At 34.6% G+C, this 17500-nt stretch overlaps 1 protein-coding gene across 1 annotated transcript in view; it reads right to left on the reverse strand.

Annotated features, from left to right (window-relative positions):
* LOC144971003 (uncharacterized) overlaps positions 1–16532 on the reverse strand; it is a 46558-nt gene extending 30026 nt beyond the window's left edge. The window contains exons 1-11 of the mRNA XM_078911281.1: positions 15981–16532; positions 15337–15417; positions 12396–12470; positions 11787–11933; positions 11029–11151; positions 7477–7665; positions 6492–6668; positions 3835–3943; positions 2365–2465; positions 1183–1273; positions 103–811 (exon numbers count right to left, since the gene is read on the reverse strand). Of these exons, the coding sequence (XP_078767407.1) occupies positions 103–811; positions 1183–1273; positions 2365–2465; positions 3835–3943; positions 6492–6668; positions 7477–7665; positions 11029–11151; positions 11787–11933; positions 12396–12470; positions 15337–15417; positions 15981–16385 (2207 nt within the window). The 5' untranslated portion in view covers positions 16386–16532. The remainder of the gene's footprint in view (positions 1–102; positions 812–1182; positions 1274–2364; positions 2466–3834; positions 3944–6491; positions 6669–7476; positions 7666–11028; positions 11152–11786; positions 11934–12395; positions 12471–15336; positions 15418–15980) is intronic.
* Positions 16533–17500: the final 968 nt, after the last annotated feature.

A 17500-nucleotide genomic window follows, 5' to 3' on the forward strand; every position in this document is an offset into this window, starting at 1 on the left:
CTCCCTGCCCACTATGGGAGGTCAGGAACCCCACCCAGCCACAATCATAGCTTAGGTTCTCAGATTGAATATGAAACAATACAAAATAAGAAAATGACTCACCCTCTTCCAGCTCCTCCAGTGGCATCATAATCACCTTGATAGAAAGGACTTCCATTTTGATATCGGAGAATATCCATTCCTACTCCACCAGCAGCAGGCATCCCAGAATGCTCTCCATCATCATCTACTAATTCTTCATACACTTCTGGTTCATCTTGCTTCTGTTGCATTGCTTGATGATGCTGTGGTGGTGGTGGGGCAAATGGAGGTAGAGAGGGATCTGACCGTTTTCTGCCACCATCCGATCCTCCAGATCTCTCCCTTCTTTCAACTACTTTTCCTGAACGAAGCTGGTTTTTACTTGGTGAATTTGTATGATTTGAAAGTTTGGATGGGTCAGTTATTTGCTGCTGTGGGGGCATGTTTGGAGGCGGTACATACATATTCCCACAATAACTGTTTCTCTTTTGGCTGATATTATTTATTCTATCCTGACTGGCAGAGGTTGGAATTGACGGTGACCCAGAAGCTGCTGCAGCTGCTTCAAGTTCTCTTGGTGAGTTGAAACTAGATGCAAAATTTTGCAAGAGGGACTGACGTTGCTGGTGAAAGAAGGCAGCCGAGGATGATCCAACAGCGATCTCACTCATAGGTCTGGCCTGACCTCGTCGTGGGGAGTTACGCATCCTGACTTGTCCATCAGGTTGTCCACCAGGTAAGTTGTTGTCATCAAGACTCCTTCTCACTCTAACATCAGCACCGGAACGACCTAAAACAGAATATTTTATTATATATTACCATTATTATCAATACTATCATTATTATCAGTAATTTTATTATTATTATTATTATTATTATTATTATTATTATTATTATTATTATTATTATTATTATTATTATTATTATTATCGCTAGTTTTTGAAGATTTTTCAATTCGATTGTCACTGGAGAAGAAGAAGAAGAAGAAGAAGAAGAAGAAGAAAAAGAAGAGGAAGAAGAAGAAAAAGATTTGAATGCTATATATGGCCTTATTTTTTAACATTACTTGCTTCAATTTGATGAGTATGGACTTTTTATTCTATGAATTGTGATTTTTCATAGAAGTATATTCTTTCTAATTTTTTTTTGATGAAATAGTACCTGTTCTGGTCCTTCCCCTTGGTTCTTGGGCGGATTCCTCTGGAGGAGATGGTAAAGGTCGATTGGCCATGGAAGATTTGGAGGGAACAGCCTTTGAAAAAAGTTTAAATAAAGAGCAAATGAAATCTTTTTCAAAATCAAAGAGAAAATCATAGGCACTCCAAATTCACTTCATGTACCTATCATTCCGTATTTCACAATACAACATAGTAAGTATAGAAGGTAAAGATGATGCAGTGATCACTGTTTTACGGTGGTAACAGAATCAGATTATCAGGTTTATATGGGAAGAGAGAAGATAGTTGATGCTAGAAAAAAAAAAAAAGGGGGGGAGGGTAAAACTGAAAAGAAAATCACGTTTGATTCCAGTCTTTATCAGTTGTTTTTTTGTTTGTTTTTTTTCCGCTTTATTTTTTTTCAGGTGCCATCCCAGAAAGCCTTCGATTGATAATTGATTATCTTAGGATAAACAGTATTAAACATTAAATATTAAGATATTAATCATAAATTAACCATTATTTCGAACCTCTCGTTATAAACAATGCATGTAAAACACAGCTTCCAAGGCTATAACAATTTACCTGAACTGAATTTATAACTTTGATGTATCTTCATTTAATACAAATATTTTCTTTCCAATAGGTTTTTCAAGAGTTATTGAATCAGATGCCATTACTTTCTTATAATAACCAGACCCATATAAAAAAATTGATTGTTTGAAAACTGTTTGAAAATTAATTCATTACAACCCAAACAATTGAAATTTTTTTTTTTTTTTTTTTTTTACAAGTTTTCACCCAGTCAGACAAGAAAATAAACGTTGATAACCACATGAACTTCCTTTACCCTGTATTTATTGTAGAATATTCTTTTATTCTCAATCAATCAATAATAATAATAATAATAATAATAATAATAATAATAATAATAAAAAAAATAATAATAATAATAATAAAAATAATAATAATAATAATTATAATAATAATAATAATACAAGGCATTTATATAGCGCATTTTCATCAATGTGTAATGCTCAATGCATGTTACAAATAAATTTACAAAATTTACAGATAAAACGTAACCATAAGGATATCAATAGCAACAAAGTATGTCATAACATATTAATATCATAAAAAGGTAACAGTAAAAAGGTGGTGTCGTTTAAACAATGCTTTTCCTTACATTGTTGGACTGGACATCTGGCATTGGCACTGGAAAAGCAGCAGTTTCATCGATCAAAAGTCTTTTGTCTATCTCATTTTTTAAAGCAGTCACCGGTGAACCTTGAAAGAATTTTTTAAAAAAGGAGTAAAATTAGAAATTGGCAAAACAGAATACAGGTATGAGTTGAAATTTATAGAAAACAACAATATCCGCCCCAATTATCTTTCATTGTAATAAAAATCTAAAATAAGTCAATTACCAGTAATACAGATAATAGCATGACAAAGAAATGATTTCCTTTGTTGCTCTTTGCTTACGAATGGATACACTGTTTGCTTTCTGGGTCTTATAACCTTTATCCACCAGTCTAAATGATAATGGAGAAAATCCCACAATGAAAAGATGTTTTTTCCTTTTCAAACAATTGAAAATAAAAACATACAAACCCAAAACAGAAACATACAAATATGTAGATCAAAAAAATTAATTGACATGCTGAACAATGATAAACGATTCCTGAAAAAAAAAATCTCGGATGTAAAGCAGTAAAATAAATCACAAATTGTGTTGTCCATTACCCCTGGTGCAATTCGAAGTAAAAAGGACTATTTAAGAACTAACTATATAAATATAGTGTCCATTATTCTGGCTTAAATAAAGTCTGTTCTCTTTTATCTTCACTCTAATCAGAATAAATGAAATGAGAGAGTGAATTTTTAAAACAAATATATAACGATAATAACAACAACATTAATAATAAATAATAATAATAATAATAATAATAATAATAATAATAATAATAATAATAATAATAATAATAATAATAATAAAAATAAAAATTGTAATTGTTAAAAGCAAAGAAAAACAAATCAAAATTATGTTCCTTATTATGGTGTCTAAGAAAGAACATCATTAATCCCATAACAGCCTAATGACTGATCAAATGTTTTTTTTTAAACAATTGAAAAAATATTACGGGTACATCTTATGCAAAACAACACGTTTAACTAGCTCGAAATTTTATTAATCTTCTCTTTAAATATATTCCAAGGAACAGCACCACAATATCTCCTACAGTTTTGCAGCTGTTTTTGAGCCAGCCACTCACTTATGATCTTTTAAGTTACTCTTGACAACTGAAAGTTCCAAAAACCAAACAATGGAAGAGAAAGCATTTCCACATTTAAGGTTCCTAACCTAAATGGCTTACTTGGCAGTTTGTTTTCTATCTATGTTACTAGGAACTCAAAGACCCTTCTATTAAATTTAAAATCTGCATTTAATATTAAATCCCCCCCCCAATGAAAACTGAATTTGTTTTCGTCTGACTAAATTTCTTCATAATATTGGAAAAGCACCTAAAACTCATGGTACAGGAGATCATTTTTGCTGCATAAGCATATATTATTATTATTATTACGATAAAGAAATTGCATGATCTCTCCTTTCTTTTCTCCATTTAAAAAAAAAAATACTATTCCAACCTACCTTTAAATTTGCTGGATGGTTTCGAGCCCAAAGACTCCCTGATGGCCTGAGCTGATAAAGGGTGGGCAGGGGATGAAGGCACACTGCTGGGACTGGATCCGATAATGTTCTGATCAAGGACAAATCAAATAAACACACACTACATTACCTTGGTCATAATTGTAATAAAAAATAAAGTACTTCAGACCCATAATGAAAATGGAAAAAGAATTTATCCATGTTTTCGTGGCTGAAATGGATTGCACCATTACATTGTGCGGCTATGTAGTCTAGTGGTATGACAATCGCTTTCGGATCAGAAGGTCCTGGGTTCGAGCCTCGTGCTCAGCGCATAGTTGAGTCCTTGGAGAAGGCTCTTTACTCACATTCTCTCACCGTACTCAGGTGAACAATGAGTACCTGGCCGTTAACAGCATTGTCTCTGTCCGAAAAAATTTTAATATTGCAGAACAGGCATCATGTCCTGTCCTACATGTTAAATGTTGCTGTTGGCCAGGGACCCCTTGTAAAGCGCTTTGAGCACGTTTAGTGAATATCGCCCTATATAAAAGCTCAATTTTTAAATTTTTTTTACTTTACTACCAATTGTTGAGGACACTCATCTATCACAAGTATTTTTTTGCTAGGTGAACATTGAGATCAGAAAAAAAGAAAGACTACCAAGATGAAAAGATCAATCAGTTGCTTGTGAATCAAGTGTTCTACATATCTATTACAATTCTTTTCGGACAGAGACAACGCTGTTAACAGTCAGGTTCTCATTTTACACCTGAGTACGATGAGAGACAAAGGACCCCTATCTTGCTATACAATAATACTGATATGATAAAATAAGCCTTTCCAATTTTTTTCCTTTTTCAGAAACTCATCATATGGTATCACAAACAAGACTGGGCTGTTCAATGCTTATTATATCATTTTCCATAACACACTGAGACAAATAAGAAAATCAAGAAACCCTCAACTACCCCTTAAAAGTGCACCAACCATGCATTGAGAAAATTTTAACTAAGAAATATAATGCATAACTGCATTTGATTTCAGGGTATTATGTCTAAACGTCTTATACACTAGACAGATCCTAAAACGAGTCCCCAAAAATGTGTTTCCCAGTCCTAAAACAATAGGGTGGATTGGATGCTTGTATTAGGAATTGTGTAATTTGGGGGAATCTGGATTTAAACTTGAGACACTTCTATATTTTCTATCTTAAGCAAATTTAGTAACCTGATATTTGCTAATTTGGACAAAATGAGTGATTGGCGTTAATGCATTTATCTAATGGAATAATTATTTCTTCTTGGAATGCCCTGGCAACAGCAAAAAAAAGGCTATAACTGAGGTCCATGAAGCTACAGTTTTAGCATGTTTTCACACACAGAGTTAAATAAACAGTCACAAACTTGCAATCCTTTGTAAAGGATGTTAGTCTATCAAATTTTAATTTCCGTCACCCAGATCCAGCTACCCAATCACTATTAGGTGGACAGTAGGGTAACTAAAAAAATGGACTTTACCAAAAATGGAAACTAAGCCCTATCAACTGATATCGGGTCATTAAGTTTTGGTACAGAAAACTCATTTTTAATGCTTGTCTGAACAGACTCGTGCCCTTACTTGACAAAAGTATTACAACAGTGACATTCATAAGATAATGGGAGGGATGGATCAGCCCTTTTTATATAACTTGCAAAAAGGGAAATTTGTTAATAAAAGGAGATGAGTTGACTTCATACAAAGGGATGGTTTGATACATCACTAGTTCTATCACAGGTGGAAAATATAATACATTTTTCAGATCAGCTTTGTGAAAAAATGAAAATGAAATAAAAAGAGCCATCTGATCAAAGTAACTATAAAAAAATCGATGAATGTGCAATTCCGGCAGGATTTCTGATAGATTATCAGCAGTCTGTATAGATTTAAATACTGATTATGAAATCCTCTTGGTTTTGGGGAAAACCCAATTTTACTATAGAAGTAGTCATTCAGAGCCGTAAGATCCATTGATCCCAAATTTATCACAGTTTCTCTAGCGTGAAACGGACAACAGCTATTGCTTGTTACCCTTTGGACAGGACATTAGTCTATCACAAAGTACTTTCCACCAGATCTAACAGACCCAGCTACCCATCTACTTCTGGGTGGACAAGGGGGTTGGAAAAAAACTCGACTGCACCCAGGATCGATCTTGGTCCCTTTGCGTGTGAAGCGAAAGCTATCCGGACCCCAAATTTGACTATAATATGGATGAGGTCATTGAAGGGGTATAAGAATAGTATTCTTGAACTTTTGCATTTAACATTTCAAACTCTTTCTCAATGCATAATCCCAGAATTGCCAAATTGAAAACTTCAAATTTAGTCATTTTTATGATTCGGCATGTATGTAATCCCAAGGTTGTGCAGCTGTATTGGTAACTTGTTCGAAACTCCAAACGTAGAAGTTCAAGAATACTATATTATCATATACACAATAGGTACATTACTGTCAAATTTATAAAAGCAAGGTAAATGTATATATTGATTCTGGAAATTCTACCAGGATCAGCATCAAACTTCCAATCATAAAACTGGAAAGAGATCTGATAATTATTTGTTATACATCACATTAAGTATAAAGAAAGAACTACATAAAATCTCAAAAAAATAACTCACTTCTTTGAATTGAGGTGGGACAGAATTACGTTTGAAAGGAGAAGATTGTGGCGAACTCGTATGATGAACTGGAATCTCACTTCGGCGATTAACATTTTGGTTAATGCTTTTAGCGTTGAAATTGCCTCCGTTTTCTGATGCATGTTGGTTTACCTGGTTTCCAAGAAGTTGTTTAGTCTGGAGATACAATTTTAATCAATAAATTACAACAGAAAACAAAAACCCTAGAAGTAATTATATAGAATTGTATAATATTCTGTGATAAAATTGAAAAGAAGAGAGTAATAGAAGCTGTCTGTAGCCTATAAATGTGATTTATACAAACTCAAGGACATAATAAATTGGCTTCAAGAAAAAATAAGGAATTAGCATTGATAGGAGGTTTCACTAAGGAGCATTTTTTCTGTTCAAAGCCATTCTTTTTGTTACCATACTGTCCAACTTGTCAAGCTGAGACAGCCAGGCTAAAATTGTATTGTTTTAATTTATTCTTAGTTCTTCTCTACTTGAGAGCCAGTGCCATCATGTTGGCGGCAAGCGCAGTGCCATGTTTATGCGCTCAGAGCAGCCAGGAATTGTTCATAACTTGTTGCTGACACTATTTCTTCTGGCAGATTGTTCAATTCCTTTATGGTTCTTGAGGAAAAAGCTCTGTTGCCTATATTTTGTGTTTGATCTGTTGATTGCGTATGTCAAGGAGTGGATGCTACAGGTGCTATTTCTTAACATTCTTATCATTGAATAATGTCAAAATAAGTATCCTCTCAAAAAACAAAAATGACAATAGAAATAAATGACCTCAATAACATTTGATATTTATGTTCAAACGAGAGGTCATGATCTAGGAGTTGGCAGTGATGTACTCCCAACATCTTGATAGTCCAGTAAAATAATATTTATGAAAGAAATAAGCAAGTGACTAATGCTAACAGTTCTTGAAAGAAAGGATCAGCAAAATATCCCTACCATCGATGCTTGTACTCACCCATATCTTATTGACATTTGAAGCTGAATCCACAACTCCCATACCTCCATCAGAAAAACGCCTGGCTCCCATCCTGTGCTGTACTTTCTCAGAAAATGGAGTAGGAGTTGCAATTTCATTTAATTTCCTCTGTAAGGCAAGTTTGGACTCTTTCTCAATTTCACGAAATTTAGCTTGCTGTTCCTGAACCTGTTGACAATAATTTTAAAAAAAAATTAAATTCAGTAAGTTCCTCTATCTGCTGATATCTAATAAAAATTAGATGAACCAAGCATATAACAACGCAGAGCAACCAACCCCAACTGAAGAAAAGGTGTAATTTTTTATTGAAAAAAGGTGTAATCAGCATAGTGCACACTGACTGGGAATAGTTTTTTATTAATATCATTCCCACCCTCCGTGCTCAAAGAAAACACATTGTATTTGCTCAAATTATTTACAGTTGCTCCCTTCTTGTATTTTGAAAATTAATTATAGCAGCTGTCTTTGTCCTGGCACACTGATACTTTTTGGCTTCTTCACAATTGAGAAACCTGGTTCTCACCAACTCACCACAAACATCTGCAATTGCTATTGGAAGATTTCTCTCCACAATAAATTTGGTAAAGGCTACTTCTACCCGATAAATGCTGAAATCATCTCCTGGTTTAGGTTTCAGAGAACAAGATAAACTGGAAGCGGATGATAAAAATGTGACTTTCTCTGCGCTCACATGTTTTTTTGTTTTCTAAATGTCAAAAGCATCACTTGCATTAATGCCGTTATGACAAAAGCACAGCTCACAAAAAGCTAAGTCGAATCCTTTTCAGAAAAAAAAAACTATTCCCTTGAACATTACAGAATAATTGTCTCTCCATGTCTGCCATTTAATGTTTTGTTTGTTTCAAAAAAGGCTCCGTTTTAATCCACGAAATGGGCTTTCACTTCAACTTCGAAAGACAATTTGCAAACAAAAACAAAGGCCGGCTAGAAATCATGCACATCAGTGTTTTACTTCCGTAGTCAACTCGAGTTGGATGAAGAAATAAATATACCGATTACAGTGATGCTGGAATAAGATCAACTAGAAAACTTATATCAAGCCTATTCCACAGCTAGATTATGGAACCCGCCAAATCCCAGTTTACAATCAATTTAAATTCCGTTTTCAGTGAGACAAGATTCAGGATGAAGAAAAAATTGCTTAAATTACCCACACTATCTTGATGCCAACTAAAAAGTGTAATGTGCAATGAAAAAGTCTAATTTGATTTTTAAAAGTGTAATAATACGCCTTCTTTGGTTGACAGCTCTGATAATGCTTTCATAATCTGAAAACCTCCATTGTAACCAGTTTGTTGTAATATCAGTATCACATTGCCAAGACACTGCAAAAAGAGGTCAATAAATTTAATTTCTCAATTCATTTTTTATAATCCTTTTTCAATGTATTGATTTGACATGAATGTCTTTTTTGTATCCACTTCTATCCTATATTTTTGGTTTGTTTTGCTAGTTCCCTTTTAATCGATTACTTCTTCTTGGAAAAATAAAATTAACAAGCCAAAAACTTATCCCAAAGCTTCATTATAAACCATGGGAACACATTTCACATCGCAACTTGAAACACTAGGTTAAGAAACCAAAACCATCACTGTCTACATAAATAGCACTGAACAACCCCTGGAGAGAGAACGCATGCACTGATAACCAAAAACTCCATCCCAATTAGTCAAGAGCATGCTTTACTGGCATGCCCGCAAATGCATAGTAAATTGTCATCTCAATTTGATAAAGATTGGCAGTTTCAATGCTGACCAATGTACTGGAGTTTTAAGTAAAAAAAGAAAGATCAAAAATTTTCACCTATTCAGATTTCAGAGATTTCTGGATATTCAAGACATGACTAAGGGCAAGCAGTATAAGTCGAAGCAATGTTGAGCATAGTCAGTCAAATGATGAATGATAATGATTGCAAAACTCTGCCCCAGCATTGTGTCTTTGGGTAAGACACTTTCAGCACATTATTTCACGTGACTCGACTATGTTGGAAGTGATCACGGGCAGGAATGAATATTGAAAAATAAAAAAAGAAGTCTAGCAGGTACCCTGTTCTATTTGATCTATATCTTTTTATGCAGATGAGTCTCAAATGTATGATTTAGTTCATGCTACTGATTTAAGCAAATTGATAAATAGGATTGAAAGTTGCTTTATTGAAATTAATAATTGGATGAATCATAACAAATTAATGTTGAATGATGAAGAAACAGAGATTTTAATTAATGTTAGGACCAATATACTTAAACAAAATTAATACTTATTTATTTAAAGAATGTAAAGCGCCTAGAGTCTGATGAAATTGGGGTAAGGCACTATACCAATGCCATTTATTATCATTATTATCTGCTAATGAAAATAAATTCAGTGATGGTAATGACAATTTGTCAGAAAGGAGGAAAATGTATCGGTCCATCAGGCAAACCAAAGCAGAAATGCAAAAATTACATCTACAATAAGATAGTTATGTAGCATTATATAATATACTTCTATTGTAAATATCTAATGAATTGCCCTTTCCAGAAAATAATTTTAAAGGCTCCTAATATTACTCATACTGCTATCTACATTAAGAGATGATAATATTTTGGCTCAAAGGCTATGTTACTGCAACCCAGTGTTTATGCAGTTTATAAATTAGACTCATGAATATCTAACAACTTGCAAGACATAATCTCTATCTAAACAAAAGAAAAATAGTAAATTAAAAATAATTTGAACAAAGTCGATCATCACCCTTGCTTTTTGTAATATTTTATCTTTCTATGTCAAGATGACTTCTAAAAACATAACATGAAAATAGAAGAGTGGTTGAGAGACAGAGAGGGAGAGAGAGACGGGGGGGGGGGGGGGGGGGGGGGGGGGGGGGGGGAGGGGGGGGGGGGGGGGGGGGGGGGGGGGGAGAGAGAGAGAGAGAGAGAGAGAGAGAGAGAGAGAGAGAGAGAGAGAGAGAGAGAGAGAGAGAGAGTTATGAACTGATTTTCAATTTTTTTTCTAATCCCCTACCCAATACCTATTCATCCAAGGACACCACTGGCATTGTGTCACTTTTGACATTTGGTGTCACCCTGTCCAGGCTGTCGTCATAAAAATGCGAGTGTCACCAAAATTTATGCAACTGAGCACAAGTGTCAAAATTTTACACAAGACATGATGGTGAATTTTTCAACAATCTACGGTGGAGCCACCTAAGTGCTTTTCATAGAAAAAGGTTTGCCACTGCAAAAACAGCGGAACATTTCAAAGAAAATCCCAAAATCCTGGAATTCCGCAGATCCACAGCAAAACCATGGAAATGCTCTACACATTATTAAAAATCTGAACTGCTTGCTCCTGCAGTTTAGAAGTTAGAAGCGCAAAAAAGTTGGATTCTTTAATTGTCTCCCATGAGTAAGAAATAACTTCCAAATTTTCAACTATATTTTCTTTAAAAATTCACTACACCATTGTTTACTAATGGAAAAATGGAAAAATAAACAACGACCATAAAAACAAAATAAATATAATCTTCACCTGCTGCTCTATTAACTCATGGAATGTTGGTGGCTTCTTGGTGGCCGTTGTGGAGGCCCCTGACGATGACGATGGCACTGTTGCCTTAAATGCATTTCCCATCAAAGAGATTAGTTCCTCAGCCTGAATAATCCACAAAATATAAAGAAATTCACCACATTATGTTAGGAGCTTTGAGCACATTTTAGTGGATATTGCACTAGAGAAAAGCAAGCTTAATTTTTTTTTATTACTCTTCATTTTTTCTGATTTTCTTTTCTAAACTATGTTTTCAACATCATATTTATCTTAAAGGATTTGCAACCAAAAAAAATATAAATAAATAAAAAAGTGTTTAAAATTTGTAAGTTTTTGAATTCCAACAAATTGCTAATAGTTGGTCCATATGAGAAAAGTTGATGAATGACCATTTTTATGAAAAGGCATAATACATTTCAAACTCCATAAATATGAAACAGAACAACTATGATTACAACCAAAAATTCGAACTTGGCTGATTTAACAATTGGGCGCCTGCAAAATGTATATAATCAATCATTAATTACTTCAATGTAGAAGAAAATATATAAGAGGGCCATCCCTTTAAAATACTGTACACTACAAAATTAATTTCAATCTAATTGCTTAAGAATCAAAACAGACATACAATTTCACATGTAACTTAAATGAGATTGGAAAAAGGCACACAACAACCGTGAAAATGGCATGTTTGCAATTACACGAGGACAGAAAAAACCCCCCAAAAACAACACATTTACCTCTTCTGAAGTTTTTGTTAAAAAAGCATGACAATATTGCACTTCAGCACTCGTCTTGGGTTCTCTTGCTAAGAAGGAAAACTGGCAAAATTCTGGATCACAAGTGGCATACCATATCCTCTTCAAAGAGTGCTCCATAATTGAAGTCTGGCAAATAAAGTGGACAGAATATTTCCCAAACTAAATTATATTGAAAATAAATTAATAATGATAATAATAATAATAATAATAATATAATAATAATAATAATAATAATAATAATAATAATAATAATAATAATAATAATAATAATAATAATAATAATAATAATAATAATAACAACAATAATAATAATAATAATAATAATAATAATAATAATAATAATAATAATAATAATAATAATAATAGAATAATAATAATAGTAATAGTAAATGTGAGAAATAATAATCAATATCAAATTATAGAGAAGTAACGACATTGGGTAAAATGGTCAAAAAGTTGTTTGAATATGTTCCTAGAACTTTACAAATAACCAAATGAACACAGACTATTTAAAACGGAAATGATCAAGACAGTGCACATAACAATGATAAAACAAAAAAGAGAAACAAAAAAAAACATGTACATTACCTTTGTATTTATGTTCATTACTTTCACTCCATCTGCCGAAATCAATAAATGGACAGGTGTAACAGTGATAACTCCCTGTAAAAGTAAATAAACTACATATTAATTTTTTAAAAATAAAAAACAAATCTGCAATCTCTCTCTTTTTTTGTTTTTTTTTTGGTAAGAGGGCATTATTAAAATTTACAGTTGACAAAGTCAAGGGTTTACTACTACAATTACTACCAATCTAAGTCCTTTACATAAGGTCGACAATATTCTAAATTAATACATATTCCTTTAATCCAATTAAAATGCAATACTTTGTTCAGTCGAGGACACAGAATTACATTTTTTCAGCAACAAAATCTAAATTCTCTCATAAACATCTAAGAAACCATTTCCATCTTATTTAGCTATTTTCTTCTCAAAGCAGTGGTGATAGCCTATACTGTCTTGATGTCCCTTTCGTCTATAATGCCACCTAATTTTGTAAAACAGAATATTCTCTTTTTTTACAAACCCCAAATGCCTCCTTTTCAAAGCGTATTTCACCTATTCCCACTATAAAGGCAACTTCAGCAATTGAAAAAAAACTAAAAAGAAAAGGTAGGAATTTCACTGTATTACTTTTCAGTAATGATTTACCCCCTATTTGGGTCAGTCTTATTTGACATCAATATAATAACACTTTCCAGTTATACTATCAATTCATTACAAACATTTTCCAACTATCTCTCTCCAGCAATCCCATTCTCCATCCCTCAAAATGCTTTCTCTCCATGCATTCTCCAACCAATGTCTTACAATTGTCAGTGGTTGGTAACCAGAAAAGTTAAGTGTAAGTCAAGTATGCTCCTTCCAATCAAAGACACATTCTCACGATATTCAGGGCCCTGTGGCTATTTCGCAAGAGCTTTTGAAATTACACACGCATCCACTGCCTTTGGCTTTTTGATGTTACTCAACACCTACTTTCTTTCTTAAAGTGACAGAGACTGGACCACAAGGCCATGTACGTCCTGGTTTTCTAAAAATGAACCATAGAGATGACCTTCGACATTACAGAAGAATATCATTGGTTTGACATTGAGGTGTGAATCATGAAGTTGAAGTTCTCAGGGAATGATGCATCGATGTTTGAAATTAATGGGCATGTATGATTGTTCCGTGGTATGATGTTGTATCAACATACCCCCCCCCCCCCCCCTCAACACACACTCTTTCTCTCTCTGTCCGATTATTTTGGTAAAGACTTCATTCTTAATCTGAACATACTAACAGCAACATCGGGTCTGTAAAAATGTTGGGTGCTCAGTGTGAGTAATATGCTGTCTTGTAATATAATCAAATGATGTTGAGCAAAGTCGATGATCAGGCAGGTAGCAATGGTCAGAAAAAAAAAAAAGAAAATTTTTTTGAGCATTTAGATAGCGCATTATCCGCTAGAGACAACGCTGGCAGGAGCCAGGTACTCGTTTTATAGGGGAGTACAGTCAGAGACTGTGAGTAAATAACCTTTTCCAAGGACTCAATTATGCACCGCTCAGAGAGGGACTCAAACCCTGGATCATCCAATCCAAAGGGGAGTGTCATACCACAAGACCACATAGAAAATTCTGGTCATGTCATTATGACCTTAGGTGAGGCGTTAAAACACACTAGCCCCAAATACAGGATAAGTGAATGAATACCTAGCAATAGACAGTGACAGATACTTTAGGTGTGCTGGTACACTAAGGATGTTTTGCAAGACACTTTAACTCTATGGAATTGAATTTAGATTACATATGGCTGAGGAAACAAACAAAGCATCGTAAAGAAAAGCATATTGATCAATGATCAATGTTAATCAGTTGATATGATTGATATAAATGTTCATTTTTGATCAATCTGCTCTTGACAAACTTTGAGTGCTCATTTTTTTCTCTGCTTCCCGATAACCTAGCAGTTAGGCGATCACCACAGAACTTGTTTATCCTTAAAAGTACAGTCATCTCCGGATAATTGCAACTCAGTTAATAGCAACTTTCAGTTAATCACAACATTAAAAAATAAATGGAATTAATTCTATATAAAAGCTACCAGTTAGTTGCAACAAACTTCGGTTAATCGCAACAAATGTTCGACCTCAAAAAGAGACAACTTCAAGAAATCAATCAAACAAAATCTCATCATGGGTGAAATCATGACAGGTGGAAGAATCAAGAGTTTAATGTGGGTTATAATGCTACAGTAGCGTGTCATCACTCTATTACTATTAGAGACAAAAGAGGGCAGGGCTTTGCAATGCAGGTTTGTCCAGTATCTGTGGCTATTAGAGGTAGAAAATGACTCTTGTTAGGAGAGACTGAGCAATGATATCCTTTGTTTGGGATTTAACAACTGTGCATTGTGGTCAACTAGTTTGGCGAGAGCTTAATGTCTCTCATCACGGCTAATTTAATCTCTTTGACTCTTACTCTTACAAATGTTGAGAACAAAAGAGCGAAAGTGAACCCAATCTGACTAAGATGTTGGCTTGCCTCAAAGCTGTTTGTGCTTGTCAAAATCTATACAGGAAGGGCCGCCATGTGGTTTTTATTTCAATCAGATTGCTCAGTTTGTGGTGGACTAAGAACAGTGTTTACAACACCTGGTTTAATTTTACCATATTTGTGTAAATGGTTGCAATGGTGGACAGGAAACTCAACTTCGGTTAATAGCAACATTTTTGCTGATCCCAGGATTATCCGGAGAGGGCTGTGTATGGAAAATTAAATTATTTTGAAATAACATCAATCATCACTCTAAGTCACAAAGGAATTTTAAAGCATGTCATGAATGAGGCATAGATAATTTGATCAGCCAAGGGATCCCCCCTCCCCCCATCACCACCAGCCACACTGCTATAAAATATCCCATACCATACACTTCAAGATATTTCTGTTAGCATCCATTAATGGTTATGATTAAAAGAACGTACCCTCATCTGCTGTAATTGAATTTCCATTTGCTTTTCTCTGGCTTGCTTGTCACTCCCGGACACAGAGAAAGTACCAATGTACTGCAAGGAGAGAAAGATGACAAAATGTTTTAGAAATAGAAGAAAAAGGAATGTCAAATTGTACCAGCAATGATTACTTCTGCTTACTGCTTGCATTATTATTGAATTAATTACTCAAAAGTTTTACCTTTTTTCTTTATCAACTCTTTGCCTTTTAAAAAAAATTATATAATCATTTAAAAGAAAAACATGCATGATATTCAAAACGTGAAAAACATAAACAATAATAATGGCAATAACATTTAATTTGGGTGAGGGTGAGGGGAGGGATAAAACTATTATCTTGCAGACTCGCTTTTTAACACTTGTGTTAAGTCAAAGTTCTAAGATACTAGTATATTCATAATCATTATTTTACATTGACAGGCCATTATCTTAATCAATTGACACCCTACTTCCATGTAACTGATGGCAACTAAGATTGCCAATAATAGTGAAAGTGAAATTCGGAAATTGTATTGATGAATTAAATGGCATGGGCATTCATTATTTCCAATTCGAAAATTTCATGCACATCTAACTATGACCACTGCATCTAATTATATTTAAACGTGAAGATTTACCTCAGCTGGTCGCAACCATTCTTTGTTTTCGTCGCCTGTAGATGATACTTCAACTTGTTGCTGTTGAGCAGTGCCCGTGCCAGAAGAGGTACTCACACCGGGAGCAGCCGGGCTCAACGGTCTCCCGGCATTGAGAGGGATTTCCTTCTTAGGTCGGTAGCAAGCACCATCCGGTAATTCATCGGGGCGAAATTCACCGAGATTTGTAACAGATCCAGGCATCTGCACATTATTTAACTCTTGATTTTGCTCATAAGACGTCTGTGTTTGTAATGCCGGAGGCGGAGGGACTGCCTGAAGCAACAAGCGAGCAGAGTCCGACCGCTGATATCTATTCCGGTTTGGCTTCTCACGGTCATTAGCATCCTGCTCATCAACACTCTTTCTGGCTTTCACGAAATACATATTCAATCCATTGAAATATCACTTTTTCATCTTGTTTCAACTAAGAACATGACACTGTTCTTGGATGAAATATTTTCTTTTTGTTTGAGACATTTCCATCATCTCAGGGCCAAAAATAGATGAAACATTTCCGGGTTAGAACTTGACCTAGAAAATTTGAGAGATAAGCAAGAGTCGTGTGAGCAGAGGGATCTAGTAATGACTTTGAGTTTGAAACGAATATTTTTTGTGTTCGTGGATAGCTCACACGGTAGAGCCACGCTCTCACCTGCCAGGCGGAGTTGTCGTACCAATAAGGTCGCAGGTTCAAACCCCACCACCGCCGCGAAAAAAAAATTTTTATTCTCTATTGTCTTCTGGCACTTTTCTATTCACTTCATATCTTGTTGTTACCAACATAAGTGCCTGCTCCACTCACTTTTCTGAATTAAAAATTCACCCCATACACCGGAGCATACTCAATGTCTCAATCGTTTCTATGTTATATGTTTGTGTTGAGAATATTGGCTATTAAGCTTTACTGCTGGTCAAAATTATTCGCGATGGTGGTGTACGAACGAATCGGCGGTCTCAAGAAGTGGGTGAGAGAGGGATCTAGTAATGACTTTGAGTTTGAAACGAATATTTTTTGTGTTCGTGGATAGCTCACACGGTAGAGCCACGCTCTCACCTGCCAGGCGGAGTTGTCGTACCAATAAGGTCGCAGGTTCAAACCCCACCACCGCCGCGAAAAATTTTTATTCTCTATTGTCTTCTGGCACTTTTCTATTCACTTCATATCTAGTCGTGTGAGCAGCGGTGTCGGTGGGCCACTTTGCCTATCCCTTCAGTCGTTAAAGAATTTCAGACGTTTTCTTTTCTTTTTCTTTTTACCGCTGTTTTTTTTTTAAAATTAATATTTGATTATTTATTACCTGTCAATGAATATAAATATTTTCTTAAGTGAGATTTTAGTCGATGAGAAATCATTTTAGTGAAAGAAATAAGGTGCGGTTATGGAGAATAAAAATAAAAAAACTCTCAAAAGAGTAAGTGACGAGATATTCCACTTGACAAAACAATTACCACAAGTTCGTCATTGCTCGATTTACTTTTTAGATTGTGACATAATGTAC

Source organism: Berghia stephanieae, chromosome 4 (assembly GCF_034508935.2).
Source record: "Berghia stephanieae isolate SIO BIC M18660-M18661 chromosome 4, UCSD_Bste_1.3, whole genome shotgun sequence".
Lineage (NCBI taxonomy): Eukaryota > Metazoa > Mollusca > Gastropoda > Nudibranchia > Aeolidiidae > Berghia > Berghia stephanieae.